Raw genomic sequence first — 26,526 nt, 5'->3', positions numbered from 1 at the left:
AAGGTCATGACTATTCAGATAAGACACAAAAAACACTTGTTCATACTGCCCTTTGTTGACTATAAATAGAGGGGCTTCCTCCATTTTCCACCACAATTTTTTTAATCTTCTACTCTTCTTCTTCTTGCATTTTAAAATATTTCGTATGATTTATTATCGTTGAGTGAGTTTGAAGTTTAGCAATATGAGGTACCACTATTCTGATGAAGTAAATCATTCTATCCTAAGATTGTATATTCCATAACCTCGAGTACTTGAGGTAAATAATTTTGATGACATAATAATTATTTTTTTGCTTAATATATACATTAGTATGTAATGTTCCAATATATGAAGTTAACATAATGTAGTCTAAGTTTATTTATTTTTGTTAACAATTTATCTAGTGATGTAAATATATGCTTCTGAACATCTTTTTCCAAAATTATTAAACTTCTCAAGGCCTAGAGAATTGTCACAATTTGTTTTTTTGAAGTTCAAGATAAAAAAAAATGACTCTATTTATCAATGCTATTTATGTGATTCAGAATGTTAGGAAGTTTACTTCAAAATAGTTATTACTACATAAGCATTGCCCTTTTGTTTTACTTATTTACTATTTCTTAATATTTCAGTAATTTAGACGAAGAAAAGCTGTAATAACATCATATATATTTTATTTAAATTAAAGTACTATATATGTCACGAATGTATTATCAAGTTAACAAGATCTTCTAACTTCAAAATATATTATTTTAAATTGTTCCAAGTACTTTTTTAAAAAAAAAAACTCGCAACAAATGTGAAAATATGTGAATATATATGAATTAGAGTATTTAAAATGTATCATTTACGAAATATATTCAGTAATATAGAATAAACATTTTCATTTTGTCCATACACTAAATTAAAATCTAATAACTACAAAAAAAAAAGTAACAATAATTCAAAGTCCTATTTTGTTTTATGCAATTGTGCAACCTAGAAACAAGATAACCTTGAATACTTTAGAATGATTAGTTAAAGGTTAAGATATTGAATCTGCTGTTTACATATTTCTCACCCTATCTTTAAACCATTCAATAAATTCTCGGTCCCATTCTGTATCTGACAAGTTTTGAGCAGTATCTATATGATTTTGTGCAAACTCTCTACAAAATTGAGGTTAACCATAAATTTCATGTAGAAACGATATCACCTTAAAGGAAATAAGAAATATAAGATGATATAAAAGAACTTTCCATACTCAAGATATGGTATGATTTCATCACAATTCTTCAGAATGTATATATGTGCTTGTTCCAACTCATTAGCTTCAAGCTCACATGAAACTTTAGCTCCCAAAATTTTTCCAGGTTGGCAAAATATAGATAAACCCTCATTTGATGTTTTTAAGCCCCCATCATAATTTCTTTCAGGCCGATTGAATTTTGTGTCTATTCTATGCAGATACCTTGAACATAAGGTCATGCATTCATTTGCAATGTAGCCCTCTGCAATAGAACCTTCTGGACATGCCCTATTACCAATGAGAGATTTCAAAAAATACAACTATCGCTCAATAGGATACATCCACCGATAATGAATAGGTCCAGCAATCTCAGCTTCACCTGCTAAATGAATTGGCAAGTGCACCATCACATCAAAAAAAAGAGGAGGGAATACCTTTTCTAACTTGCAAAGTATTATGGGAATTTGTGCTTCAATATGTTTCAAGTCATCAATCCTCAACTATTTTGGTCCAAGAACACAAAAAAAAATTGATAACTCAATAAGAGGTTCACAAACTTCTTTGGACAGCATACCACGAAAAGCAAGAGGGAGTATATGTTGCAAAAGAACATGACAATCATGACTTTTTAATCCAGATATCTTGTGATCTTTCAAGTTTACACATTGAGAAATATTAAATGAAAACCCATCAGGAACCTTTAAATTCTTCAAGAAAAGACATAACTTATGCTTATCTTCAGGCGACAATGTGTAGTACGCAGTTGGAACTTCAACTTTCTCCCCTCTTTGGATAGGGTGCAATTCTGGCCTAATATTAATCTCCTTCAAGTCTAACCGAGTGTTAATTGTGTCCTTTGTCTTTCCTTTGACATTCATGATTGTCCCCATAATATTATCGCATATATTTTTCTCAATATGCATGACATCCAAATTATGTCGCAACAAGAGAGATTTCCAATATGGAAGTTCAAAAAAGATACTTTTCTTGTTCTAATTATCCTTTCGCTTTTCATGTGAATCTTCCTCTTTTTCTTAGGATCCTTTGTTAATGGTTGCCCTTCAAGATCTTGCACTTGATTAAGTATATCAATTTCAGAACATGTTTTCGGTGGGAGCCTTTTCTCTATTGTATCATCAAATGACTTTTTGTCATTCCTCCATCTATGATCTTTGGGAAGGTAATGTCGATGACCCATAAAGCATTGTTTCTTACAATTAGTCAATCGAATTGAGGATGTGTCTTTATTACAAAATGGACATGCCAATTTTCCTTTTGTACTCCATCCTGATAAATTTTCATATGCTGGAAAGTCATTGATAGTCCACAATAAAGAAGCATGCAACTTAAAATTTTGTTTAGCTGATGCATCAAAGGTCCCAATACCAACTTCCCACAACTCTTTTAGTTCCTCTATCAGAGGTTGAAGATATGTATCAATTGCATCTCCAGGACCATTTGGACCAGGAATAAGCATTGACAAGATAAAATTTTCTTGTTTCATACACAACCAAGGTGGTAAGTTATAAGGAATAAGAACCACATGCCAAATGCTATGTGAGCTTTTTGAATTGCGAAATGGCTGAAATTCATCACTAGCAAGTCCAAGTCGAACATTACGGGGTTCGGTTGCAAATGAAGGGTGAAGTTCATCGAATGATTTCCATGCCATTGAATCAGCTGGGTGCCTCATTATTCCATCATTAATTCTTTCATCCTTATGCCATGTCATTAGAGAAGATGTCTTTGTAGACATAAACAACCTTTGAAGCCTAGACTTTAATGGAAATAACGCAAACTCTTTGAGGCTATCTTTTTACCCTTTTTATCCCTTGTTTCCCCGGTATGTTTATTCATTTTCCATCTTGACGCACCACAAATTTTGCAAGAATCAAGTAAGCTATCCTCTTTCCAATATAACATGCAATCATTGGTACAAGCATCAATTTTGTTGTAAGAAAGCCCAAGATCGCGAATAATCTTCTTTGCCTCATAATATGAATTTGGCAAATCAGCCCCATTAGGCAATAACTCCTCTTTTAACATTTTTAATAACATGCTAAAAGACTCATTACTCCAATGGCCCATACTCTTGATGTGAAGCAATTTAATCAAAGATGAAAGCTTTGAAGCCTTTGAATTTTGGTATAGTGGCTGCTCCAAATCCTTCAATAAGTTGTAAAATCTTTTAGCTTCAACATTTGGCTCCTCCTCAACTACATCTTCATAACTAGTGTGGGTGGATGCTTCATCAACATTAGGATATAAATCTTTCAACAATTCATGTACTTCATCTTCACTCTCATAACCTTCTACTTCATCATCAGTTTCATCTTCAGAATTTGACACGAGCTCACCTAAATGTTCTCCGTGGTGATACCAAAAAGTATAATTTTGAATTATTCCATATACTTTCAAATGTGTATCAATAGTCTCACGAGTTCCTAATGTTGTATTACAACATTTGTAACATGGACATCGTATTTCATCCTATTTTCCTGATCTCTGAAAAGCATAATCCAAAAACTTTTTCACACAATCTAAATAGGCTTGGTCGACCCGATTATCAAGAGAAAGTTGCATCCATTGCTTACAAGGCGCCATAACCTTGGAGAATACATAAAAAGAGGTTAAGAAAATATGAACGATAAAAAAAAGCGTAAGATGCGCACAACTTGTGATTCTGTAACCAGTACCTTAAGGAATTAGTTGCAGGTACCTACACATTTGGATCAGTTTTAAAAATGCAACCACTTTCCAGCTTGCTCTATTAGCCTTAATAGTTAAACAATAGTTCACTTGTAATTTAGAATAGATTTCTTTAGTTGAATAACTCCCTCTATATTCTCTCTGAACATGGTCTTAATTCATAATCTGTGAGTGTCTATGTTTAATAATAGTTCACTGTTCAGTTTCTTTAGGACAAAAATAGTGATTCAGTTACACAAAAATGGAAGAATATATGGTGCAACTATTAGAATGTATCTTGAAAATTCTCGAGTTTGCAAAGTTTTGCAGCCCAAATGAAACTATTACTGTTTCAACATACTATAAACAGCATATACAAGAGTTAATTTGCATCAATTCTATTATACTTCTTTCATCTTTCATTAGCTCAAGTTAATTTCATTGTGAAAATATGATCGATTCTTTAGGCACACACTATACACTACTATGTAAGAAGGAAAGAATCAACAAATCAGATTTAGAGAAGAAAGAAACAACTCGCAAAAGAGGAGAAATAACTGAGATACATGTCTACAGAAATAAAAGATAGATCCCCTTTATTTTTGGGATCATAACACACTTGTTCTGTTAGGCTTAAAAGCTTAAAAACAATTCACTTGTAATTCATAATGGATTTTCAACTTGAACACAACTCTCTTGATATTGATCATATTGTTTTAGCTCGTCTAATTGTTAATGCCTCTTTTCAAGTTTAGTTCACTATTCTTGACCTTTAAGAACACTTAGTTCTTTAAGGATATACCCCCTTCATTTTTGGGAGCATAACACACTATAAAACTGAATCGTTTTTTAGAAATAATGATCAGCAGCTAGTGTGATCAGCGAACAAAAGTAACGTAAACAGGAATAGTTATAACTTGAACAAAACTAACAACAAATCGGTTTAATCGAAGGAAACAAATAAATTGGAAGAAGTGGAGTAATACCTGAGGTTCTAGTGAATAGAAGATAGAGATTGAGTTGAGATCGGAGCTAGGCAGACCTGTGCTTTCTTTGTCCTGAAAAACACAGATGAAACACTGAAACCAAGCTGCTGCGACTGCTTCTAGGCAGACCTGTGCTTTCTCTATTTCGATAAATAAAATATTTTCAGTTGAGAGCTACTCTTAGATTTAGAGAAGAAAAAAAAAACTCGCAAAGAAGAGAAATAACTGAGATACAACTAGAAAGAAATAAGTGAACCTGTTAGAAAAAATGGATTAATAATGCTTTAACAAACTGTTAGAATGCATCTTCTTGAAAGATATCAAGTTTTCCAAGTTTCAGACCCAAACGAAACTATCACTTTTTCAACCTTCTATGTGCATCACCACATGAGGTCATTTGCATCACTTCTATTTCGTTTTACATCTTTTATTAGTTTTTAGAACCAAACAAAACTTTGATTTTTTCACTTTTCCAATTGTAACATACAACAATAAGTTTTCTCACTTGCTCTGTTAGGCTTAAAAGCTTAAAAACGATTCACTTGTAATTCATAATGGATTTCTCAACTTGAACAAAACCCTCTCGATATTGATCATATTTTTTTAGCTCGTCTACTTGTTAGTTCCCCTTTTCAAGTTTTAGTTTATTGTTCTTAACCTTTAGGAACACTTAGTTCTTTAAGGATAGATCCCTTTCATTTTTGGGATCATAAAGCATGCACTATAAAGCTGAAACTTTTTTTACAAATAATGATCAGCAGCTAGCTAGTGTGATCAGCGAACAAAACTAACTTAAAGAAGAAGAGTTATGACTTGAACAAAACAAACAACAAATCGGCTTAATCGAAGGAAACAAATAAATCGGAAGAAGAGGAGTAATACCTGAGATTCTAGTGAATAGAAGATAGAGATTGAGTTGAGATCGGTGCTAGACGGACCTGTACTTTCTTTGTCCTGAAAAAACACAGATGAAACACTGAAACAAAGCTGTTACGGTTGCTTCTAGGCCGACTCGTGTTTTCTTTATTTTGAGAAATCAAAGATTTTCAGTTGAGAGCTACTCTTAGATTTAGAGAAGAAGAAAACAACTCGCAAAGAGGAGAAATAACTGAGATACAACTAGAAAGAAATAAGAGAACGTGTTAGAAAAATGGATTAATAATGTTTTAACAAACTGTTAGAATGCATCTTCTTGGAAGATATCAAGTTTTCCAAGTTTCAAACCCAAACAAAACTATCACTTTTTCAACCTTCTATGTGCATCACCACATGAGGCATTTGCATCAGTTCTATTTCGTTTTACATCTTTTATTAGTTTTTGGAACCAAACAAAACTACCAATTTTTCACTTTTCCAATAGTAACATACAACAATCAGTTTTCTCACTTGCTCTGTTAGGCTTAAAATCTTAAAAACGATTCACTTGTAATTCATAATGGATTTCTCAACTTGAACACAACTCTCTCGATATTGATCATATTGTTTTAGCTCTTCTACTTGTTAGTTCCCCTTTTCAAGTTTTGTTTATTGTTCTTAATCTTTAGGAACACTTAGTTCTTTAACGATAGATTCCCTTCATTTTTGGGATCATAAAGCACTACAAAACTGAATCTTTTTTTACAAATAATGATCAGCAGCTAGTGTGATCAGCGAACAAAACTAACTTAAACAAGAAGAGTTATAACTTGAACAAAACAAACAACAAATCAGCTTAATAGAAAGAAACAAATAAACAGAAAGAAGTGGAGTAATACCTCAGATTCGAGTGAATAGAAGATAGAGATTGAGATCGGTGCTAGACAGACCTGTACTTTCTTTGTTCTGAAAAATATAGATGAATGACTGAAACAAGCTGCTGCGTCTGCTTCTAGGCAGACTAGTGCTTTCTCTATTTTGAGAATACAAAGATTTTCAGTAGAGAGCTGCTCTTAGATCGCTGTATTGTGAAGATCGTTCTTAGGAAAAATCGCTGCTAGGGTTGTTCTATTTCACGTTAAGTTTTGAGAAACAAAGGTGTTTTATTTTTTTATCTCCTTTTACAATTTTAATAAGTAATGGACCTTTTGGCGCCAAGTTTTGGTGAAAATAGATTTTTTTTTAACATTTCAGTACTTTCCCTCCTTAATAAATTTCTCAAGACCCCTAAATTTTATATTGGGACCAGTTTATACTTTCTCTAGAGACCACATTTAGTACCTTCACAATAACACAAGAAATTAAAGACCGGATTAAAATCTCGTCCCAATACATTCACCTTTAAAGACGAGATTATTAACTCGTCTCTAAATATTGGTCTTAAATAAAGCTTTTTCTTGTAGTGATACTATAACATATATTTTCTGAATTAATAATCACATGCAACGCACGTGTCGAAAACTAGTATATATATATATATAGAAGCAGAGCTAATGAATTAACTTGGCAGTTACATTCAAGGTAGGGATTTTATATATATGCATACAATATATACCTTCTACTTCGATCATACTTGGCTACTAACACAACACTTACATTCAAGGTAGGACTAACTTCCACTATCCATACTAGGCACTAAGAATAATAGTATACATGCTAAAGAACAAGTAACTGATCTGACTAAAGCCTCATTTATTTTCATTAACATCAAGACGTTTAAAGCTGAAGTTGGTCTTCTAATAAACAACACAGTTGTCATAGTCACAACCATTATCACTGTCAACCACTATTGTTATTATCACCGCTACAAAACCATTGTAGCTATCGCTACACCACCTTCAAGAACAGCTCGTCCAGTGTCGGCCAAACCAACGATATTCCTCTCTCTTAATCCGCGGGCCCCACTACCTGCAGCCATTTCGACATCGCCTCCTCCTTTATCCTTATTATCTCGATGGCGTTTGTAGCGCCATATGGCGCACGAAATGATCGAAGTAGGCATCACTACAACGCAGAATACGATCGCAAAATTGGTTAAGTCTCCCATAGTACAAAATATGGTCGTCAACTATTTTAGAGGCTATTTATAGCCAGTCATCGACCAATTGCGATATTATATTTTCCTCCTTGACCAAGCTCATAGCCTATAGGATTAAATTTTTTATGTACTCAAGTTGTAATTTATATATAATCCTTAAATCAAATCATCAACGCTTACTTTGGAACTTATATTTTAATATATTTTTAGTTCCTTTGAAATTTAGTATCATGAATTTATATATTGATATCTGAGCTCATATTTTGTCCTAGTAGATACTTGACATAAAATCATCTAATTAATCTATAATTTAAGTACCTTTCTTTCCAATTCTAAAGGGTAACCTTGAATTCCAAATTGGATTGATTAGTTTATTCCAAAACTCAATTTCTTATAAGTTTGGTGTACTGCAATAACAATATATTCGATGTAATAATTCACAAAAGGTCTTCAATACAAATATAGAACAGTAGAAAATCAAAACAAAATATTCACAATTGAGTGATTTTTCAAAATTACAAATCAATTCGAGTTAACCACAACCACCTCCGCAACCGCCACAACCACCACAACCACCGCCGCCATCACCACCACCGCAACAACAACCATTGTACACAACAACATTTGTAGTAGTGCCGGTTCCAGTCGCTGCCACTGCACCACCGGCACCAGTCAAAGCAAGTAATTTCATTTCCCTGTCTCTTAATTTGCGGGCTTTTAATTCACGAGCTTTTAATTCGCTGGCCCAGTTATCCATTTCCACATCGACTCCTCCTTTTTCCTAATCCTTATTGCGCATGCGACGATAAATTTTGTAAGAAATAACCGAAATAGGTATCATAAGAACGCCAAATATGATCCCTAAAATGAGTCCGTTCATCGTAAATATGCTTAACAACTATTTTAATTAGAGGCTATTTATAAGAAGCCACCGACCGATTACGATATTATTATTTTTCCTCTTCATAGACCATATGATAAATTTTTTATATGTACTAAAGTTGCACATTTTTTGGCTCTTTATGGTACTTAAAACAAATCGCCAACGCTCCTTCATTCATTTTTAGTTCCTTTGAATCAAGGGGTATCATGAATTATTCTTTATAATTTAAGTAGCTTCCTTTTTAATTCGATTTGCGTGTCAGCCAAATAATTAATCTAGTTGGTGATGGTCGATGGAAGCCTAAAAATAGAATATGTTATCTCTAATTAGGATGTGTTTGGTATGAATGAAAATGTTTTGCACGGAAAATATTTTCTTGGAAAGTAAGTGAGTCCTCTTGGGCTCTTACTTATTTTATAGTGTTTGGTAAGTAAACAAGAAAATATATCATCCCAAGAGCATTTATATGTTATGTAGCAAAACGTTACAAAGGCGGATAGGAATGAGAAATGGGATTTTGGGGTGGCAGGGGATGATAGTTAAATGTGTGTGTGGGGAGGGGGCGACAATAATAAACTTGGAACTCACTTATGCAACTTGTTTTCCCTACTTCTATTAGAAAAGTCATTTTCCTCATTTTTAAGGAACTTGTTTTCCTAGAGAAATATTTTCCAAAAGTTTAAATCTAACTAGAAAAACTGAATAATGTTTGCCTCGGTGCCAAACACACCGTTAGTCATCGTACAATATCCAAGGAAAAAGGAAGACCTAATCTTTGATTTAATGGTACTGTTTGAATTTTCTAAGTCAATATTTATGGTTGACCTTGTTCTTGGATATATGAACAATTTTTTTTTTTTTGGAGTAATTACATAATCAAAATGATTACGTGCATACAGAGTGAAAGACTAAGTGAATATCAATGAATGACACGCATATGACTTAAAACCTTATCATAAATATTAACTATTAATAACAGCAAGTTTAATTTTACTTGAAAAGTTGTAAGAGTATTCTTTGATAATTGAGACATAATTTTTAACTTCTCGAAAATTTGACCAAACATATTATAGGATACATAAAATGAAAAGAAGACAATAGTATACATACCCACCTACATAAAGTTAATTATCGCTAAATATTTTTATAATGATATTAAAAGAAAATCATTATTACTAAATGTCTTTTTTTGTTATAGTAACTCTTCGCAAAGTTGTAAGCACGTCTTGATAGGGTCAAAGGCGGATATGGGTTATCTAAATCTATTACTTTTGGCGTGTAGTAATTAATATAATTCTATGTTGACAAATCACAAAAATTGAGATGATAAAAAATAGGAATATAAACTCATAACATTAAAAATATAAACCTATTACACATAGTACGAGATCAGAGAAAAGAAAGATTGCATATTTTATTTTAAGGCTATTTCATCACCGACTAGCTTAATTATTTTGCTGACATACACGAAATCTAATAGGAAAGAAAGGTACATACGTAGTACTTAAATGTACTTTAATAAACTAAATTTGATTAAGTACATTGATTGATAAATTAATCGCATGTCAAACATTTGCCATGTCAAATATGAGCTCGAATTCAGGAACTTAAAAAAAATGAAAAGTAAAATTCCGTGATAGCGCTGGTGATTTGATTTTAGGATTATATATGAGAACCAAAAAATATTACAACTTGAGTACATAAATAATTATTCCTATATATGGGCTATTGAAGAGGAAAAAATAATGTCGTAATAATTGGTCTGTTTGTCCAACTATTTTTTAGTTCGTTCAAAAGTTGATACATTTTTTTTAGTTTTGATAGCTTTTTAATTTCAATTTTTCATTGTAATATGTTTAATTAATATCATAAGATTAAGGGTAGTGAGACATTTGACATATCTTTATTTGAGGATTATGAGATTCAATTTTTTTTAGTTTCTTAAATTAACGTGTCAAATCAACAAATAAATTAAAATGGATTGGAGAAAAAACTACTCTACAAGCACCTACGATTTGTAAGTTTTTGAGATAAATTGATAATAACTCACTCAATATCATGCTTAAGGTAAGGAGAGGTGAAGTGAACCAGAATTTGAAGACTTTGGGTGTATTAATATTATCTTATATAATTTTAAAATAAAAATAATGATGTAGCGCTCAAGCTGGATGAAATTTAATTCATGTGTCGCACATTATATACATCCTAAAAAAAAGAAGATGTCCTAACACGGTAGGAAAAGAGACAATTAGTAATAATGTTTTTTTCTTTTATATTGTCGCAAAAATATTTAGCGGCAACTGAGTTAATATTAATGCATTCAAAATTACCAAATCGTCTACCGGCATTTATATAAACTGCAAAACCACGGTTTCTAGTGTGCCCGGTGGGTGTCGCCGTAGATTAACCACGATTTTAGTTTTTGTGGCAACATTTAGTAGCCACGATTAGTGCAAATTACCTACGGTCACTTCGTGGGTAAATCTGACTCTGAAAAAAAAACTAAAAATAACCTATGTTAATATTACATTTAAAAATATCCATCAAACGTCAACACGCGGTTACATATACTAGTATATACAGAGGGTGGAGCTAGGGTTAAGAGTTTGGGGGTTCTAAATTTCATTTTTTTGGGTTAAGAGTTTGGAGGTTCTAAATTTCATTTTTTTTTAAAAAGAGAGGGGATTTGAACCCACAACTCTAGCATAAGAAACATTTCCACAGTCCATCGTCTCATACCACCGGATTGTCCATCAATTTTGTTAAGGGTACACAAGTTATATATATATATATATATATTTAATTTTTTAGTACAAATGCAAGGTCTACATACATATATATATATATATATATATATATTTAATTTTTTAGTACAAATGCAAGGTCTACATACATATATATATATATATATATTTAATTTTTTAGTACAAATGCAAGGTCTACAGAAAAGCTACTAGCTAGGTTCGTCCAAACCTACAAATTAAACCCTCACTTCATAACAGTAGGGAAAAAAACTTCATACATATATATGATCTCACTATGGTTCCAAGAGTTTTACAAGTGATCAATCAACACTATGGGGTCACAAAAAGTTCACAACTACCCGTCAAGACTGCATATTAATCTCCACAACCACCACAGCCTCCACCATCATCACCGCCACCACCACAACAACTGCCACCGTCACAACCACCGCAACAGCAACCCTGGTAAGTCCCAGTTGCTCCTCCACCACTATTGTTATTATCAACCACTGTCGCTGCCGCTGCACCACCATTGCCACCGTCCAAAACAACCATATTCTCGTCTCTTAATCTGCTTGCACCACTACCTATTTCGACGTCGCTTTCGTTGTTCTCTTTATTGTGGTGGAAATAGCAGCAAGCCCCAATGACAATAAGGATAATGGGTATCTCACAAAGGCCGAATATGATCCAAAAAATGGAGTCCATAGTAATTATGCTTGTCAACAATTTCAGACAGTTATATATAGGAATTACTTTTCATATATTCAAGTAGTAATATTTTCTTGGCCTCTTATATATAAATCTGAGCTCATATTTGACATGGCAAATGTTTGACATGAGATAAGTATATTAATCTAAGTACTACTTCCTTTCCTTCCAATTCGATTTGCGTGTCAGCCAAACAATAAGCTAGTTGATGATGGAACCCTAAAAAAACATTACGCGGTGTGGTTTACTAGTTAATAATAGAGGTTGAGCATCATAAGGTCTCAGGTTCAATTTTCAATATAGATAAAAACACTGGATGATTTCTTCCTATTTCTTTTATCCTTAGTAGACATAGTTATGTTATATTTGTTGATTGTAGAAGGTATTGAATATCTCATAAAATTAATCAATCTCATATTTACAACTAAATTAATCCTATTCGCCATTTCTAATATACAACGACAACTTGGTTCACAACATAACTATCTTCCGGCCATATAATTAAAAAAAACAAACTAATTTCACAAACAAAACTTTATGATAATTAATAGCCGTCAAAAAGTGAACAAAAAATACTATTTGCGCTTCCCCCAACTCCTAAAAAAGGAGGGGGGGGGGGGGGAGAAGGGAAAATCAAGAAAGGAAGGGGGGAAAAGGGTCTATAATGCACATTAATTCATAATGGAGTTCTCAATAAGGTTATCAAACACTAAAATATCTAAACGAAAAATTCACAACTACAGTAATTCATAACTGAGTTCTCAATACGGATATCAATTTTGACGTTGTCATTTAACTTTTTTGCATGTGTAATTGTGTACTCACTTCGAAACGACCTCAATCGTATGACTTAGAAGTTAGTCTTCATAAAATTTAGCTTGTGTTTAAAGTTTCATATCAGACACAAATAGCTGAACTTTAGTATTATTACCTCACCTTTGTCATGTTTATCAAAAATTCATGCACTTATGATTAAGTTCAAATTTAAAAAATTTCCAGTTCAATTACCAGATGGGCAACAGTTGGTTCAAGCATTTTACATGTCCACAAGTCCTAACACCTTTTTCACCTGATAAATAACTATTTTTCTGCCGTACAATTAAAAAATCGACTATTTCACAAGTAAGTAAAATTTCATGATAAATAACATCAAAAAGTAATTTAGTGAACACTAGCTATTTTCGCTGTGCCCAAATCCTAGAATGAAAAAAAACTTATTTCCACATCCCCTCGTTCTCTATTCTTCTCTTGGCGCAGCATGCGCCGCACACAATAAACAAAATGGGGAACACAAAAATGAAGAGGAAGGGCACAACAATGATTGGGTCCATAGTAAATATGGTTATCAACTATTTTAGGGGTTATTTATAGGAAGCCACCGACCAGTATCGATATTTTTTTAAAAGGTATAAATTTCAAATTCATTATAATACCTACTCCAACCTTTTTTTATTGAGTTGACCATGATTAGGACTTAGGAGTATACATGAATTGTTCTATTGAAACTGAGCTCATGTTAGCCCTAGTGGATGCTTGCACTTAAAGATATTTTTGTTAATATATGATTTAAGTACCTCATTTCATTCCAAGTCAACAGAAAAAAATTGACATTATAAAATAAGAGAATCTAGTTTAATTTTTTTTTTTATCAAGTCGATGTAGGCATATATTAAAAGATTATGTTCCTACAAATTCTTTAGCCAAAAAAAATAGGCGTATTGTACTTAAATTCCAAATAATTTTTTTCATTATTTACGATTGAATTTGTCTTATTCACCAATTTTAATACAGACCCTTACAAAGTCATCAATATGAAGTTTCGTTTAAGTAGTGTTCGCTTTCAGTATTTCTATTCTACCTTCTATTTTTGTTATATTATTATTTAGATATGTATATCTAATAAAAAAAAATAATGAATCAACGTAACACTTCTCGTATTAAAATAAATTCGTGTTCAATATATGCACGATAGAAAATCGAAACAAAAAATTCACAACTAGTACCCTTATCAAAAGTGCAAATTAATCTCCACATCCACCACAACCCGCGCAACCACCCCCATCACCATCACCGCAACAACAACCCTGGTACGTACCAACAACTCTCGCGGTGGCTTCTCCGGCCCCAGCCAAAACAACGATATTCCCATCTCTTTGTTCTGAGGCCGGAGTAGCCATTTCGACATCACCTCCTCCTTCATCCGTATCTGTCTCGCGTTTGATTCTGCATATGAGACACAAAAACAACGAAATGACTATTGAAAGAAGCCCAAATGAGAACCACAAAAACGTTAAGTCCATACTAAATATAGTTGAAAACTATATGTTTTACATTTTAGAGGCTATTTATTGCAAGCCACTATTATTTTTTCCTCTCTGACGTATACTTCATAGGGCATATAGAAATATTTTTTATGTACTCAAGTTGTAATATTTTTTGTTTTTCATATATAATGTTTTAAATCAATTCACCAGCGCTTACTTTGGAACTTTAATTTATCATTTCATTTTTAGTTCCTTTCAAGTCTAGGAGTATCATGAATTGTTCTATGATGAATCTGAGTTAATATAATTGGCCTGGAAGATGTTTGACTTAACATCATTTAATTAATTTATGAATTTTAGTACCTTTCTTTCGACCAAAAAGATGTTAAGGAAATATGTGGATGAAATTTTATCTATGTGTCGCACACTATATATATCCTGCAAAAAAGATGTCCTAATTAACACGGTAGGAAAAGAGATATTTTGTGGCAATAAAATTTCTTTATATATATTGCTACATAAATATTTAGCGACAATTGAGTTAATGTTATTGCATTTAGAGTTGTTAAATGAAAGTCATTTAGTGACATTTGTATACTGTAAAATAAAAATAAAAATAGTGTTTATCATCCGAGCAACTCACTCTTGTCGTTTTATTTTGATGGTTGATACTTTTTCCTTTTAATTAAGTTTTGCTTCAATTTGGAAATATAATTTTAGGCTTGTGAGATTTATTTTCTAGTTCAAGGAGGATAAATATACATGGGCCTATATATTATTTATTTTATTATATTTTATGTGGCATAGATGAAATTTGAAGAGTCACTCAATTTTTTAATATATATTTTGTAAAAAAAATAATTTTCTAATTACTGTAACTTATAAAATTGACATAATTTTTAAATAATATGCTATTTTCTCTGTCCCAATTCATGTGGCACGGATAAAATTTGAAGAGTTTTATTTGTGGTACTTTTAATTTTTCAAATTCAATGACATGTTTTTTACTAATAATATTAACATTAGAAATAAAAAAGTGATTTACAGATAAAAGATAGAGAAATAAAATAGTTAAACGTATTACTTATTAAGCAGTACTTCTTTGGTATGTTTTTTTTATTTTTATATTTACCTATGTAAATAAGGTTTTTTTAAATAATAATAATATTTTTAACTATATAAAACAAAATATTTTTGATGACATTTAAAAATTAAAAATATTTTTATGTAAGAGTGAAGATGGAATAACTAAAATATGAATACGAAATATATTTACGTAATACAAAATAATTAACACTAAATTAGATAAATGATGAAACATATGTTGCTTGGGTTTGATCTTGGGACCATATGCATGAATTGTCATGCTGCAACCAGTAAGCCTAAGCAGCTAAATATGAGGAAGAGCACATAGCTGAAGCAAACATGTAGACGGCCGCTCTAGCCTCTTCTATATATTAAGTATTAGTAATATAGGTATATAACAATAAATTCACAACTAGCCGCAACCACCTCCACAACCGCCGCCACAACCGCCGCCATCACCATCACCACCACCGCTACAACAACAATCAGCGCCACCATTATCACCAACATCATCACCGCCACTGTCATCACCACCGCAAAAACAATCTATCAGCATCTCTAGTACTGCTGATTCCGGTTGCTGCTCCACTACCACCCCCTTGTTCCTATCCCCGCTACCAACCACTGTTGCTGCCGCTGCACCACCGGCGCCGACATCTTCTCCAGCGCCAGCCAAAACAACCAAGTTCCCGTCCTTCAATTCGCCGGCCCCACTACCCATTTCGACATCGCCTCCTCGAGCTTTATCCTTATGCTTCTGCCGTTTGGCACGGTGTTTGGCGCGGCAGTTGCCGCACAAAATGATCAAAATGGGGAACAGAATAACGCCGATTATGGGCGGAATAATGGAGATTAAGTCCATGCTTAATATGCTTGCTTCAAAACTATTTTAATTAGAGGCTATTTATAGCAAGCTAACGACCAATTATAATATTCTATCCGTTTCAATTTGTTTGTCTAAACTTCATGACTTGACACCAAATTTAAGAAAATAAAGTATACTTTTTTTATGTTAAATTATAGATATGTAGAATGTTTCAAAGTATCTTTAGTTTAAAATGAGTGTGGACAAGTAAACACTTAAACGTATATAAAGTTGTACAAATAGATACACGCATCTTATATGATAATTTGAGTTGTGGCGTCCTACGTGTATTATGTACGTAATTATAGGGCATAAATATGAAATAAAGCCAAATTAAAAGACATATTTATGTATTATGCATTTTTTTAACATAAGAAAAGCAAAAGTAAGATAAACCATATTAAGACGGGAGAGTATTATTTTTTCCTCTCTGACGAACTTCACAACCCATATGATTATTATTTTTATGTACTCAAGTTGTAATGTTTTTGTCTCTTCATAATCTTTAAAACAAATCACCAGCGCTTACTTTGGAGCTTTTCATTTTATATATTTTTAGTGCCTTTAGAAATCCAGGAGTATCATGATATATTTGATAATAAAAAATATTATATCGAGCAATATTTTATTTTGATAAAGACAATATTTGATGTCTCGATCTCTGTGAGATATTTGACTTGTCTCGCCAAAAAATTATAGTATCTCTTTTTATAAGCATGTTTAGAATAGAATAGTTTCCTAGTAGATCTTAGGGTTTAAAAAACTTTGTATTTGTATTAACATATTTATTGAATTAAAGAACATGTACAAAATATATTACTACTTGATTATTGTTTTTTTATGTAGTCACGTATTAAATTAAATCACCAGCATTTTCTCAGAACTTTTCTTTTCATTTAATTTCTAGTCCCTGAATCCGAGCTCATATCTGACATGACAAATGTTTGACATGAGATTAGTTTATTAATCTATGTACATAATTAAAAATATTACTAGTACTAGTTTATTAATCTAGTACTCCCTCCGTCCCTATTTAGTTGTCCATTTTAGAAATGACACACATATTAAAGCAACAATTAGCATAGTGAAGTTATAATTTTGCCCTTATTAATTATGATTACAAAATAAATTTATTCAAGATAACTAATCAATGTTGGGAGAAGTTTAAATTTTCAAGAAGTTTAAATGAGGGTATAATAGGAAAAAAAAATTGTCCTTTCTTGATTTGTCAAAATTGACAAGTAAATAGGGACATCTAAAAGAGGAAATATGGACAAGTAAATAGGGACGGAGGGAGTACAATTTAAGTATCTTTCTTTCTAATTCGATTTGCTTCAGTCAAATAATTAATTCTAGGGTTTAAATGAAGAACAAAACTACTATTGACTTGGCACATCCTTAAGAAACAATAAATAATAGGGGTAATATTACTATATTATCCTTTGACTTTAGCAAATTTAATGTTTTTAGAAATGTGTTAGATGATAAATAGTATTTAATAGCAAGGGTAAAATAAACACAAAAAGTAAATTATCTCTTGATTTTCAAAACTAGATAAGTATTATTGGACAACTATCATAGTATAGTAGACAACTATTGTTGAAGAGTAATAAAAAGTCATTGCGTGCAGACAAACTAAAAGAACATAACTTGAATATAGCTAGGGCGCAGGATACTTATATAGATAATTAATTAATATCTTGTTAATGTTAATAACATGTTTATTTTATTTCGAAAATTAGTTAGTGTAATACCCACAACTTAAGACTAATATATATTATCACAAAAAGTGCAAATTAATTAATATCACTACTAGCTTGTTATGCAATGCTTGTGTTGAACCAAACGTTGTGGAATACTACAATATTGTGTCTGAAGTTTTATATGGTAAATTTTGAGAAAATAGCCAAAAAAATCCTCAACCTATTAGCCAATTCTCAACTGCACACTTATTCTATACGGGGTTCTATTATCTTCCTGAATTATTTAAATATGGAATAATCACCTCCCTAAAAAGGCATAACCAATTTTATGTCAAAGCTGTGCAGCACACGCGATGAATCACTGTACATTCATTTTTTTATTCTTTTTCTTTTTTTTCCTAGTAAATTATAATCCTAATCAAAATAATAATTTAATAATCTCATGTAAAATTATATAAAGTATCCATTTTTATCAAACCTAGAAATTGAAATTTACAAAAAATGCTTTCAAATAGAGATTGTTTTTCCAAAATACTAATGATTTCTTTAGAGAATAATAAGAGAAAATGATGAAAAAATCTCTACACCAAATTAAAGAAGAAGAACAACTCCATAGCTAGTCTACATAAACTTTCAATTTGAAATCCAACCCAAAAACAAAATTTCACAAATAAGTATTCACAAATGTGGGAGTGAAAAACAAATTTGGTAAGAATGAAATTAGAAAGTGAAATTTCAAATTAACCATTGTTGGTTCATTGTGATTTGACTTCTTTTTATTTATTTATTTTGTTGAAATTATGAGGGATTTAAGAAAAAACTTGAACTCCATTTTTGAGCTTCATATATGAAAGTTTCTTATGAGTTAGGTGATTGACGTTGTAACTAAAAACGGTTGATGTATGATTAACTAAGCATAAATCAGTAGCTATAAACTGATTTGGAGCTCCTAGAGACGAAATATAGAAGACCACCATTGAAGGACTTTGAGAAAAACTTGAAGAAATCATGAATGAGTATAACAATTTTGTGATATAAAAAAAAGGGAAAGAATAAAAAAAAAATGAATTACTTATATAATCTCCAATGAGATACTGCCACATGGATTATTTAGTTCAATTTTAGTCATTTTGTTGAACCCTTACGCGCCTACAAGAGGTGTATTCACCTTCTTGGATAGGTCAGCGTTTAAAGGTCACAAAATATCGAAAATAAAAAGTTCAGGAGGTAATAGGACCCCGTGAAGTATAAGTGTGTAATTGAGAATTGACTAATAGGTTAGGGGGCATTTGACTATTTTCTCGTAAATTTTAGACCCAAATTAATGGCCAAACATTACTATTTTTGCTTGATGATTGAAATTCAGATGACACTCAAAAAACTTCAATTTTATTTTGTTGGCTAATTTTTTTTCTTTTTCTTTTAAAAGTTTTATTTCTACTTGAGAATATATAGATAGCTTTAGCCTTTAGAGATTTATTTCCTAGTTCAACTAGATAAAGTAGGGATTTTACATGTCCACACGTTCAGTTCTTCATCGTTCAACATCTTTTCCACGTGAATAATGCAAACTTATAATCAACTCTAAATTACAATATACAAATATACAAGAGAAATTCAAGAAAGAAAGGAGGAAAAGGGTCTATAATGCACATTAATTTATAACGGAGTTTTCAATACACTTACAATTATAGTGAACCTCAAGCGGCTTTAATTGATATTTCATGGTGCTCTAACCAATAGTTTGAGGCTTTTTAGAAGTTGAGTTGGATTCCATGATAGTGGTTAAAATGATCAATGGAATTTGTAAGCCTCCTTGGAGGATTCTAGCTAGATATCATTGATGAAATAAAACTCTTAATTAAACACAAAATTATAACAGCTAAACACTATTATAGAGAAGCAAATGAAGTGACGGATACTCTAGCAAAATATGTCACTCAAATTCATGTCCTGAAGATTTTTTTTGCAAGAAGTTGATCTTCCAGAAGTGGCTAAAGGTCTTCTTAAGATGAATAAATTGGATTTTTCCACTTTTTGAAGAAGAGACAAGAAGATTAATACCTGACAATTTGATCCACTTTGAATACTTTTCTTTATATGCATTAATAATTGTAGTTTGACTACATTAGTATAGTTGTTTCGTAAAGATCTATGGATCAGAATCTTAATAGGATAGGATCTTTCTTGTTCGAAGATATAGAAAAGGAGGTTAGGCTCTATGTCCCCTCCATTTGGTTGTTAAAATTATTTAAAATAAATTACTTATATAAAAGGATTTCAATGCAAAACTAATTATTCAGATTAATCTCCACATTCATAATATCACAACCATCATCATCACCACAACAACAACGTTGATATGTACCACAACCACAATGCGGATATTGCCGCCGCTGCATTGCCGGCAACTGCAGCTCCTCTAGCGTCGACGAAAACAATTTTTTTTTGATTGACTTGACCATGAATAAGAGTATCATGAATTATTCTACTGAGCTCATATTAGGCCTAGTGTATACTAGCTTGTACTTGAGATAATTTTGTTAATCTATGATTTAATTGTACCTCATTTCATTCCAAGTCAACAGAAAGAAAAGGACAATTTATAAATCTTTTTGGTATTTTAATCAAATTGATGTGGGCATCTATTATTAGAATATTATTTTGAAATTGATTGAGTACATGTACGAAAAAGTACTATATGTTCCTACAAATTCTTTCAACGAAAAAAAAAAGAAATAAAACATTACATGGGTGATCATGGAGAGCCTGTTTGGTCAAACTTCTTAGAGGTCAATAGCACTTTTTTATGGCTAAATTGTCAGTTCTTCATCGTCCAATACCCTTTTACACAGGATAAAATTCACAAATTATTAGTAGTATATTTTTTCTCGCAAGTTTTGCTTCTATTTGGAAATATAGTTTTAGCCTTGTGAGATTTTAGTTCCTAGTTGGTAGATATTTGTATAAGTTAATCATTGTGATATCAAAATCATTATTCACTAAACCTTTTAAAGAAAATTAAATAAAATTAACCTCTTTCTTAGGAGCTTTTACATTTTACTTTCTGACTCGAACTCACATCTATATATAGGTTATTTTGTTTTCTCTTAAATTTTTTTATCTCAAACAATAAGGCAAATCCAAGAACGGAGACTTGGCATTACCTTCGAATACAACACACGAATAATCCTTCACAGAAAAAAGAAGGAAGGAGATGCTAACATTGACAATTCAACCCTCACAAAAGGCCTAAAACCCACAATCTATAGGTTTGTGGTGAAATATGCCTAGTACTTACCATCTAAGCAATACCCTCTCGTCAGATTTACTACTTTAACATTCGAGGTTTGACCATTTATTTTGTGCACCCCCAACTCCTAAAAAAAAAAACAACCCTATTAATTTGCATTATCACGCACCCGAGCAATCTCCTTTCGTCTTAATAAAAAGTATAAATCACTTTAAATTATCCGCCACATCCACCGCAACCACCACAACCGTCACCATCACCACCACCGTCACCAGAACTTTCCTTTTCGTTGTTTCAGTTGAAAACATCCAAGCTCATATTTGACCTAGTAAATGCTACTCCCTCCGTCCATTTTTATATGTCATTTCTTTTTATAAATAGTTGATCCATAATATTTGTCATTTCATAAAGTCAACGCATAAATTATCATATTGTTCCTTTTTTATCCTTGTGAGTAAGCCTTGAAAATATACATTTGACCAACTTAGAAAAGGTAAGTAAATGATTCATGTTCATTGGTTAAATTAATTAATCAAAATAAATTAATTCATATTCATTGATTGAAAATTTGAGTTCCAAAAAAATTAAATAAGGATAAAAGGGTAAAATTATTTTATTTCTTCATGCAAGTGCAAAGTAAAAAGATGACATATAAAAAGAGACGGAGGAAGTAATAAGATTAATTAGTTTAATTTACATACCGGATCAAAGATTAGTTTATTAATGAATAAATTTAAGTAGCTAGCTTTCTTCCCAATTCGATTGCGTGTCAGCGAAATAATTAATCTAATTGGTGATGGAATACCAAATGTAGAATATGTAATCTCTGGGTCAATGTTGTCTTGATTTAATGTTACTGCTTAAATTTTTAAGTCAATATTATGGATTAACATAATCAAAAGGATTACGTTGCAGACAAACAAAAAGAATGTCACATGAATAGATAGTAATTAAATAAGTTAAATAATTTGGATTACAACATTATTACATGGATATAAGCTAATCTTTTTTCCTTTTTCATTTAAGTTCTACTTCTTTTGGTACTATAGCTTAAGTCTTGAGGCTTTGTGAAAATCCGATTTTTTATGGGATATTCGAGATGTCTAGAGAAATATGTGTCTTTTTTTATAAACGTAATCTACAATTCAGGATAAAGTAGCCTCCAGAAAATCTCAACGGGGTCTTAGGGTTTGAAAAACTTTGTATTTAATTTGTATTAAAATATTTATTAAATATAAACAAAGTATATTACTTCAATAATTTTTATATATACTCAAAGTTGTAATTAATCATATCACCAGCGCTTTCTCGGAACTTTTCTAATTCATTTTTTTTTTTAATTCCTTAATCCAAGCTCATATTTGACATGGCAAAATTATTAGTTTATTAATCTACAATTTTAGTACCATTCTTTCCAATTCGATTTGCATGTCAGCCAAACAAACCTAAAAATAGAAAATGTAATCTTGATTTAATGCTACAGCTTGAATTTTTAAGTCAATATTATGGTTGACCTTCTTTTAGGGTTTAAATAACAAAATTATCATAATAAAAAAGGATTACGTGCTGACAAACTAATTTAAAAACCATCACCCTGAGTATAGCAGGTACTAATATAAATTAAATTCTTGCGGATGTGAATAACATGTGTAATTGCCACAATTAGATTCAATATTACCACAAAAGAAGTGTAAATCAATTAATATCAGACTATATCAAAAATGATCTTTAACGACAATTAATTGATGATAATAGATAAATTATTGTTAAATATATATTTTTAAAGGCAATTAACACTCTTTGTAAACAATGGTGAATCCATAAATTTTATATCATGGGTGCTCAAATTTTTTTATCTCAGAAATTGCTACATTAAATGAGTGCTCAATTAATACATTTCAATGGAATACTAAATTTTATACATAAATAGCACTAATGTTTGTCACAAAAGGCAGTGGATGCTTAAGCACCCATATGCACAAGGTAGGACCGTCATGGATGGTAAATGTCCCTTAAGCCTATAACGACATTAAATCAAATGACAATTGACTAATACCAATAAAAATTTTAACTGTCTTTATTAATGTACATATATATTACTAAGACTTTTTTTGGGTTATAGTGTCACTACTAGCTTGTTATTCAATGCATATATATTGTGGATTTTTTATAGTCTATTGACATGATTAACTTGTCCCATTTTATAAACTTTTCTGCACGTATACTCACTCGATCAGGAAGTTTGACTTGTGTTTGAAGTTTAAAATACCCAAATTAGAAGTTTTATATAGGTGAAGTTTAAATATAAAATTTAATAAAACTTCAATATTTTTATCGAAATTTTATTATTTCTATCAGAAGTTCATGCTAAATTTCAACTTTATTTAAACGGCTAATTTTCTTTTTCCGGTTAAATTTTATTTCTCTACTTAAAAATAAAGCTTTAGCCGTGAGAGATTTATTTCCTATTCAACCAAATAAACTAGAAATTTTACATCGTCCTAACACCTTTTCCACATGATACTATTTTTCAGCCACACAAATTAGATAATTCCATAAATAAAATTTCATGATAAATAGCATAAAAAATAATAAAAAAGGAAAAACCTACTATCCACATTAATTTATACTCCATATACAAATACAAAACAGCGAGTAAAAAAAATTCAAAATTAATGGTTTCAAAACTACAAATTAATTCAAATTAACCGCCACATCCACCACAACCACCGCAACCAAAATCAAAATCAAACCAACTTAATCGGTTTTAAAATTATCAAAACCAAACCAACTTAATCGGTTTTAAAATTATCAAAACCAAACCAAACCAAATATAATATACATTTATCGGTTTGGTAGTTTTCGGTTTTGGTGTGGTTTGGTTCGGTTATTCGGTTATTAACCATACATAAAAATAAAAGAAACAATTCGTTCAAAACGTGAAAAAAGTGACAACAATCCATTCAAACGAAAAAATAGTTAGAATGACTGGCATTACAGAACTTTGGATTATTGAATTTACTGAATAAAACTTCAAAATTCACTATGTTGGCATAGAAGGAAGAGTCAATGACATTTTCAGTCCCACAATGAATTTCATAGACACTCATATACATGAAACCAATAAGAAAAATGTTCTCACCTTGGACATTTTTTCTTTCATAAGTAAATTATAAATAAATTTTGTTGAAACATATATAAAATCTTTAAAATTGTTTATGAATATAATATATTATGTATGTATAATAATAAAATTTATGTATATAATTTGTTGGTTCAGTTCGGTTATTTCTTCGATTTTTTTCGAACAAAATCATAACCAAACCAATAACTATCGGTTCTTAACAATCTAAAACCAAACCAAACCAAAACCCAAATTAAATCGGTTTGGTTTGATTTTCCGGTTTGGATCGGTTTTTATCCAAACCATGAACACCCCTAATCAGCATAAGAAAATTATTTACACCATAAAGTTACATTTTAAGAAGGTTTATATGTAAATATCATTCAAATATAACCTAATACCGTAAACAAAAAAACAGATACACACTAATATGTGTATAATTAACCTCAATCTTCAATACACAATAAATCATGTAACAAAAAAGAGAGGAAAGAAGAAAAGATTAACGGTGAGAAATATTGCACATATAATATGGATTGGAAGAAATTTAAAACTTCGATCAATCGAATGCATCGATCATGCATGTGATACTTTCTCATGCACTCTCATAGTCACCACCGCGGAAACTACTCCCACCATCTCCGCTATAGTTATCGTCTCCACCATCTTCCTCTCCTCCATTAGCACTAGCATATCCATCATCACCATCATCATCATTCTCATAGCCACCATCAACGGTTGGTGTACTATCAACCCCGTTAACACTATCATTAATGGAGTTATTCTCACCATTCCCATAATAAATATCTTCATCATGACTAATATATCCACTATCAGCACCACCACCACCATCATCATCATCATCATTTGTATAGACGACTTTAGTGGTGGACTCTCCTAAAGCAATTGTATGCGTTGCACTTTTTTGTGTGTACGTATAATATTTATCATCATCTTCAACATCAGATAAATCAGGATCTAACGGAGGGGAATGAGCAAAGCTCCAATCGCGCCTTATACTTCGATCTTTTTCGAAGCCTCCGCTACATAAACAAGAGAAAAGGGATGTCATGTTGAGTTCTAATTAATTGTTCGTATGAAGAAGGATGTATGACATTATTAAGTAGCACCAAGTAGGATTAAAATAATATTGGAACTTATCAAGTTGTTTAATTAAAATACTAATAAATGTGCAAATAATGGGGAGATTTTTTATTTTTATTTGGTAAACTAGTTAAGCCCCACGGAGTTTGTTTATAATTTTATGATTTATATAAAATTAGAGTGGTTGAAAGCTGAAAACTACTTCAGTAGAAAATAATATAATACCGAAGCTGGAAAATTTTATCCTATAGTCAACAAAAATAATATTAGTAAAATATATTGGCATATATATATCACATTAAATAAGTTCAACCACATTTTATCAGCAACTTGTCACCAATTTTTTGTCACATGATTTGGCATATGCTTCTTGGATATACTACAATTAAAGAATTTTAACTTATATGTATTTTGTAGTGTCAGCAATATATTTTATATCTTCATATTATGAAAAAATATTTATGTGTAATTTTTTACGTAAAAATGAGATTTATATATAATATTGAAAATAAAACAGGTTATTAGCTGCTATAACATGTATGTAAATGTCTTATAAATATAAAATATCATTATATTATATTGGCGGATATTAATTTTAATTAATTCAATAATCAAATAGAGGAGTACTAATTCTTTTATGGGGAAATAAGAAGAAGAAATTCAATTATAACATTTTGTACAAATCACATATCTAATTACATAAATTCTCACCAAAATAACATAATAAAATAGGGAAAAAAAACTAGCCACATGCATGTGGCACGTAAACATTATCCTTACAATATTAGTTTAATAGCTACGATTTTAACCAAGTCAACTTCCTCCACCACCACCACCATTACCACCATCACCATCTATAGCTATGCTCGTCAAAGCTGCTGACATGGCAGCAGCGCCGGCCACGAAGCCAGCACCACCGCCACTCGCGTCATTGCCATTATAATTTCCTCCT

General features: G+C 31.2%; 3 protein-coding genes across 3 annotated transcripts; all 3 read right to left on the bottom strand.

Annotated features, from left to right (window-relative positions):
* Window positions 1–11,839: 11,839 nt before the first annotated feature.
* On the bottom strand, window positions 11,840–12,172 carry LOC125839220 (uncharacterized). The gene has a single exon (XM_049518189.1). It carries the CDS (start codon window positions 12,170–12,172, stop codon window positions 11,840–11,842), a length of 333 nt encoding a protein of 110 aa, XP_049374146.1.
* Window positions 12,173–14,196: 2,024 nt separating this feature from the next.
* On the bottom strand, window positions 14,197–16,387 carry LOC125839219 (uncharacterized). Its single transcript, XM_049518188.1, has 2 exons — window positions 15,952–16,387; window positions 14,197–14,429 (listed from the first exon to the last, which is right to left on the bottom strand). Exons 1-2 carry the CDS (start codon window positions 16,385–16,387, stop codon window positions 14,197–14,199), a joined length of 669 nt encoding a protein of 222 aa, XP_049374145.1.
* Window positions 16,388–25,065: 8,678 nt separating this feature from the next.
* On the bottom strand, window positions 25,066–25,542 carry LOC125839218 (uncharacterized). The gene has a single exon (XM_049518187.1). The coding sequence runs from the start codon at window positions 25,540–25,542 to the stop codon at window positions 25,066–25,068; it is 477 nt and encodes a 158-aa protein (XP_049374144.1).
* Between the last annotated feature and the right edge of the window lie 984 nt (window positions 25,543–26,526).

The sequence above is a fragment of the Solanum verrucosum genome, unplaced genomic scaffold, assembly GCF_900185275.1.
Source record: "Solanum verrucosum unplaced genomic scaffold, falcon-dt-bn FXZP01000170.1, whole genome shotgun sequence".
NCBI classification, from domain to species: Eukaryota; Viridiplantae; Streptophyta; class Magnoliopsida; order Solanales; family Solanaceae; genus Solanum; species Solanum verrucosum.
Note: the sequence above shows the minus strand (reverse complement) of the source record. Positions and strands in the feature narration are given on the sequence as shown.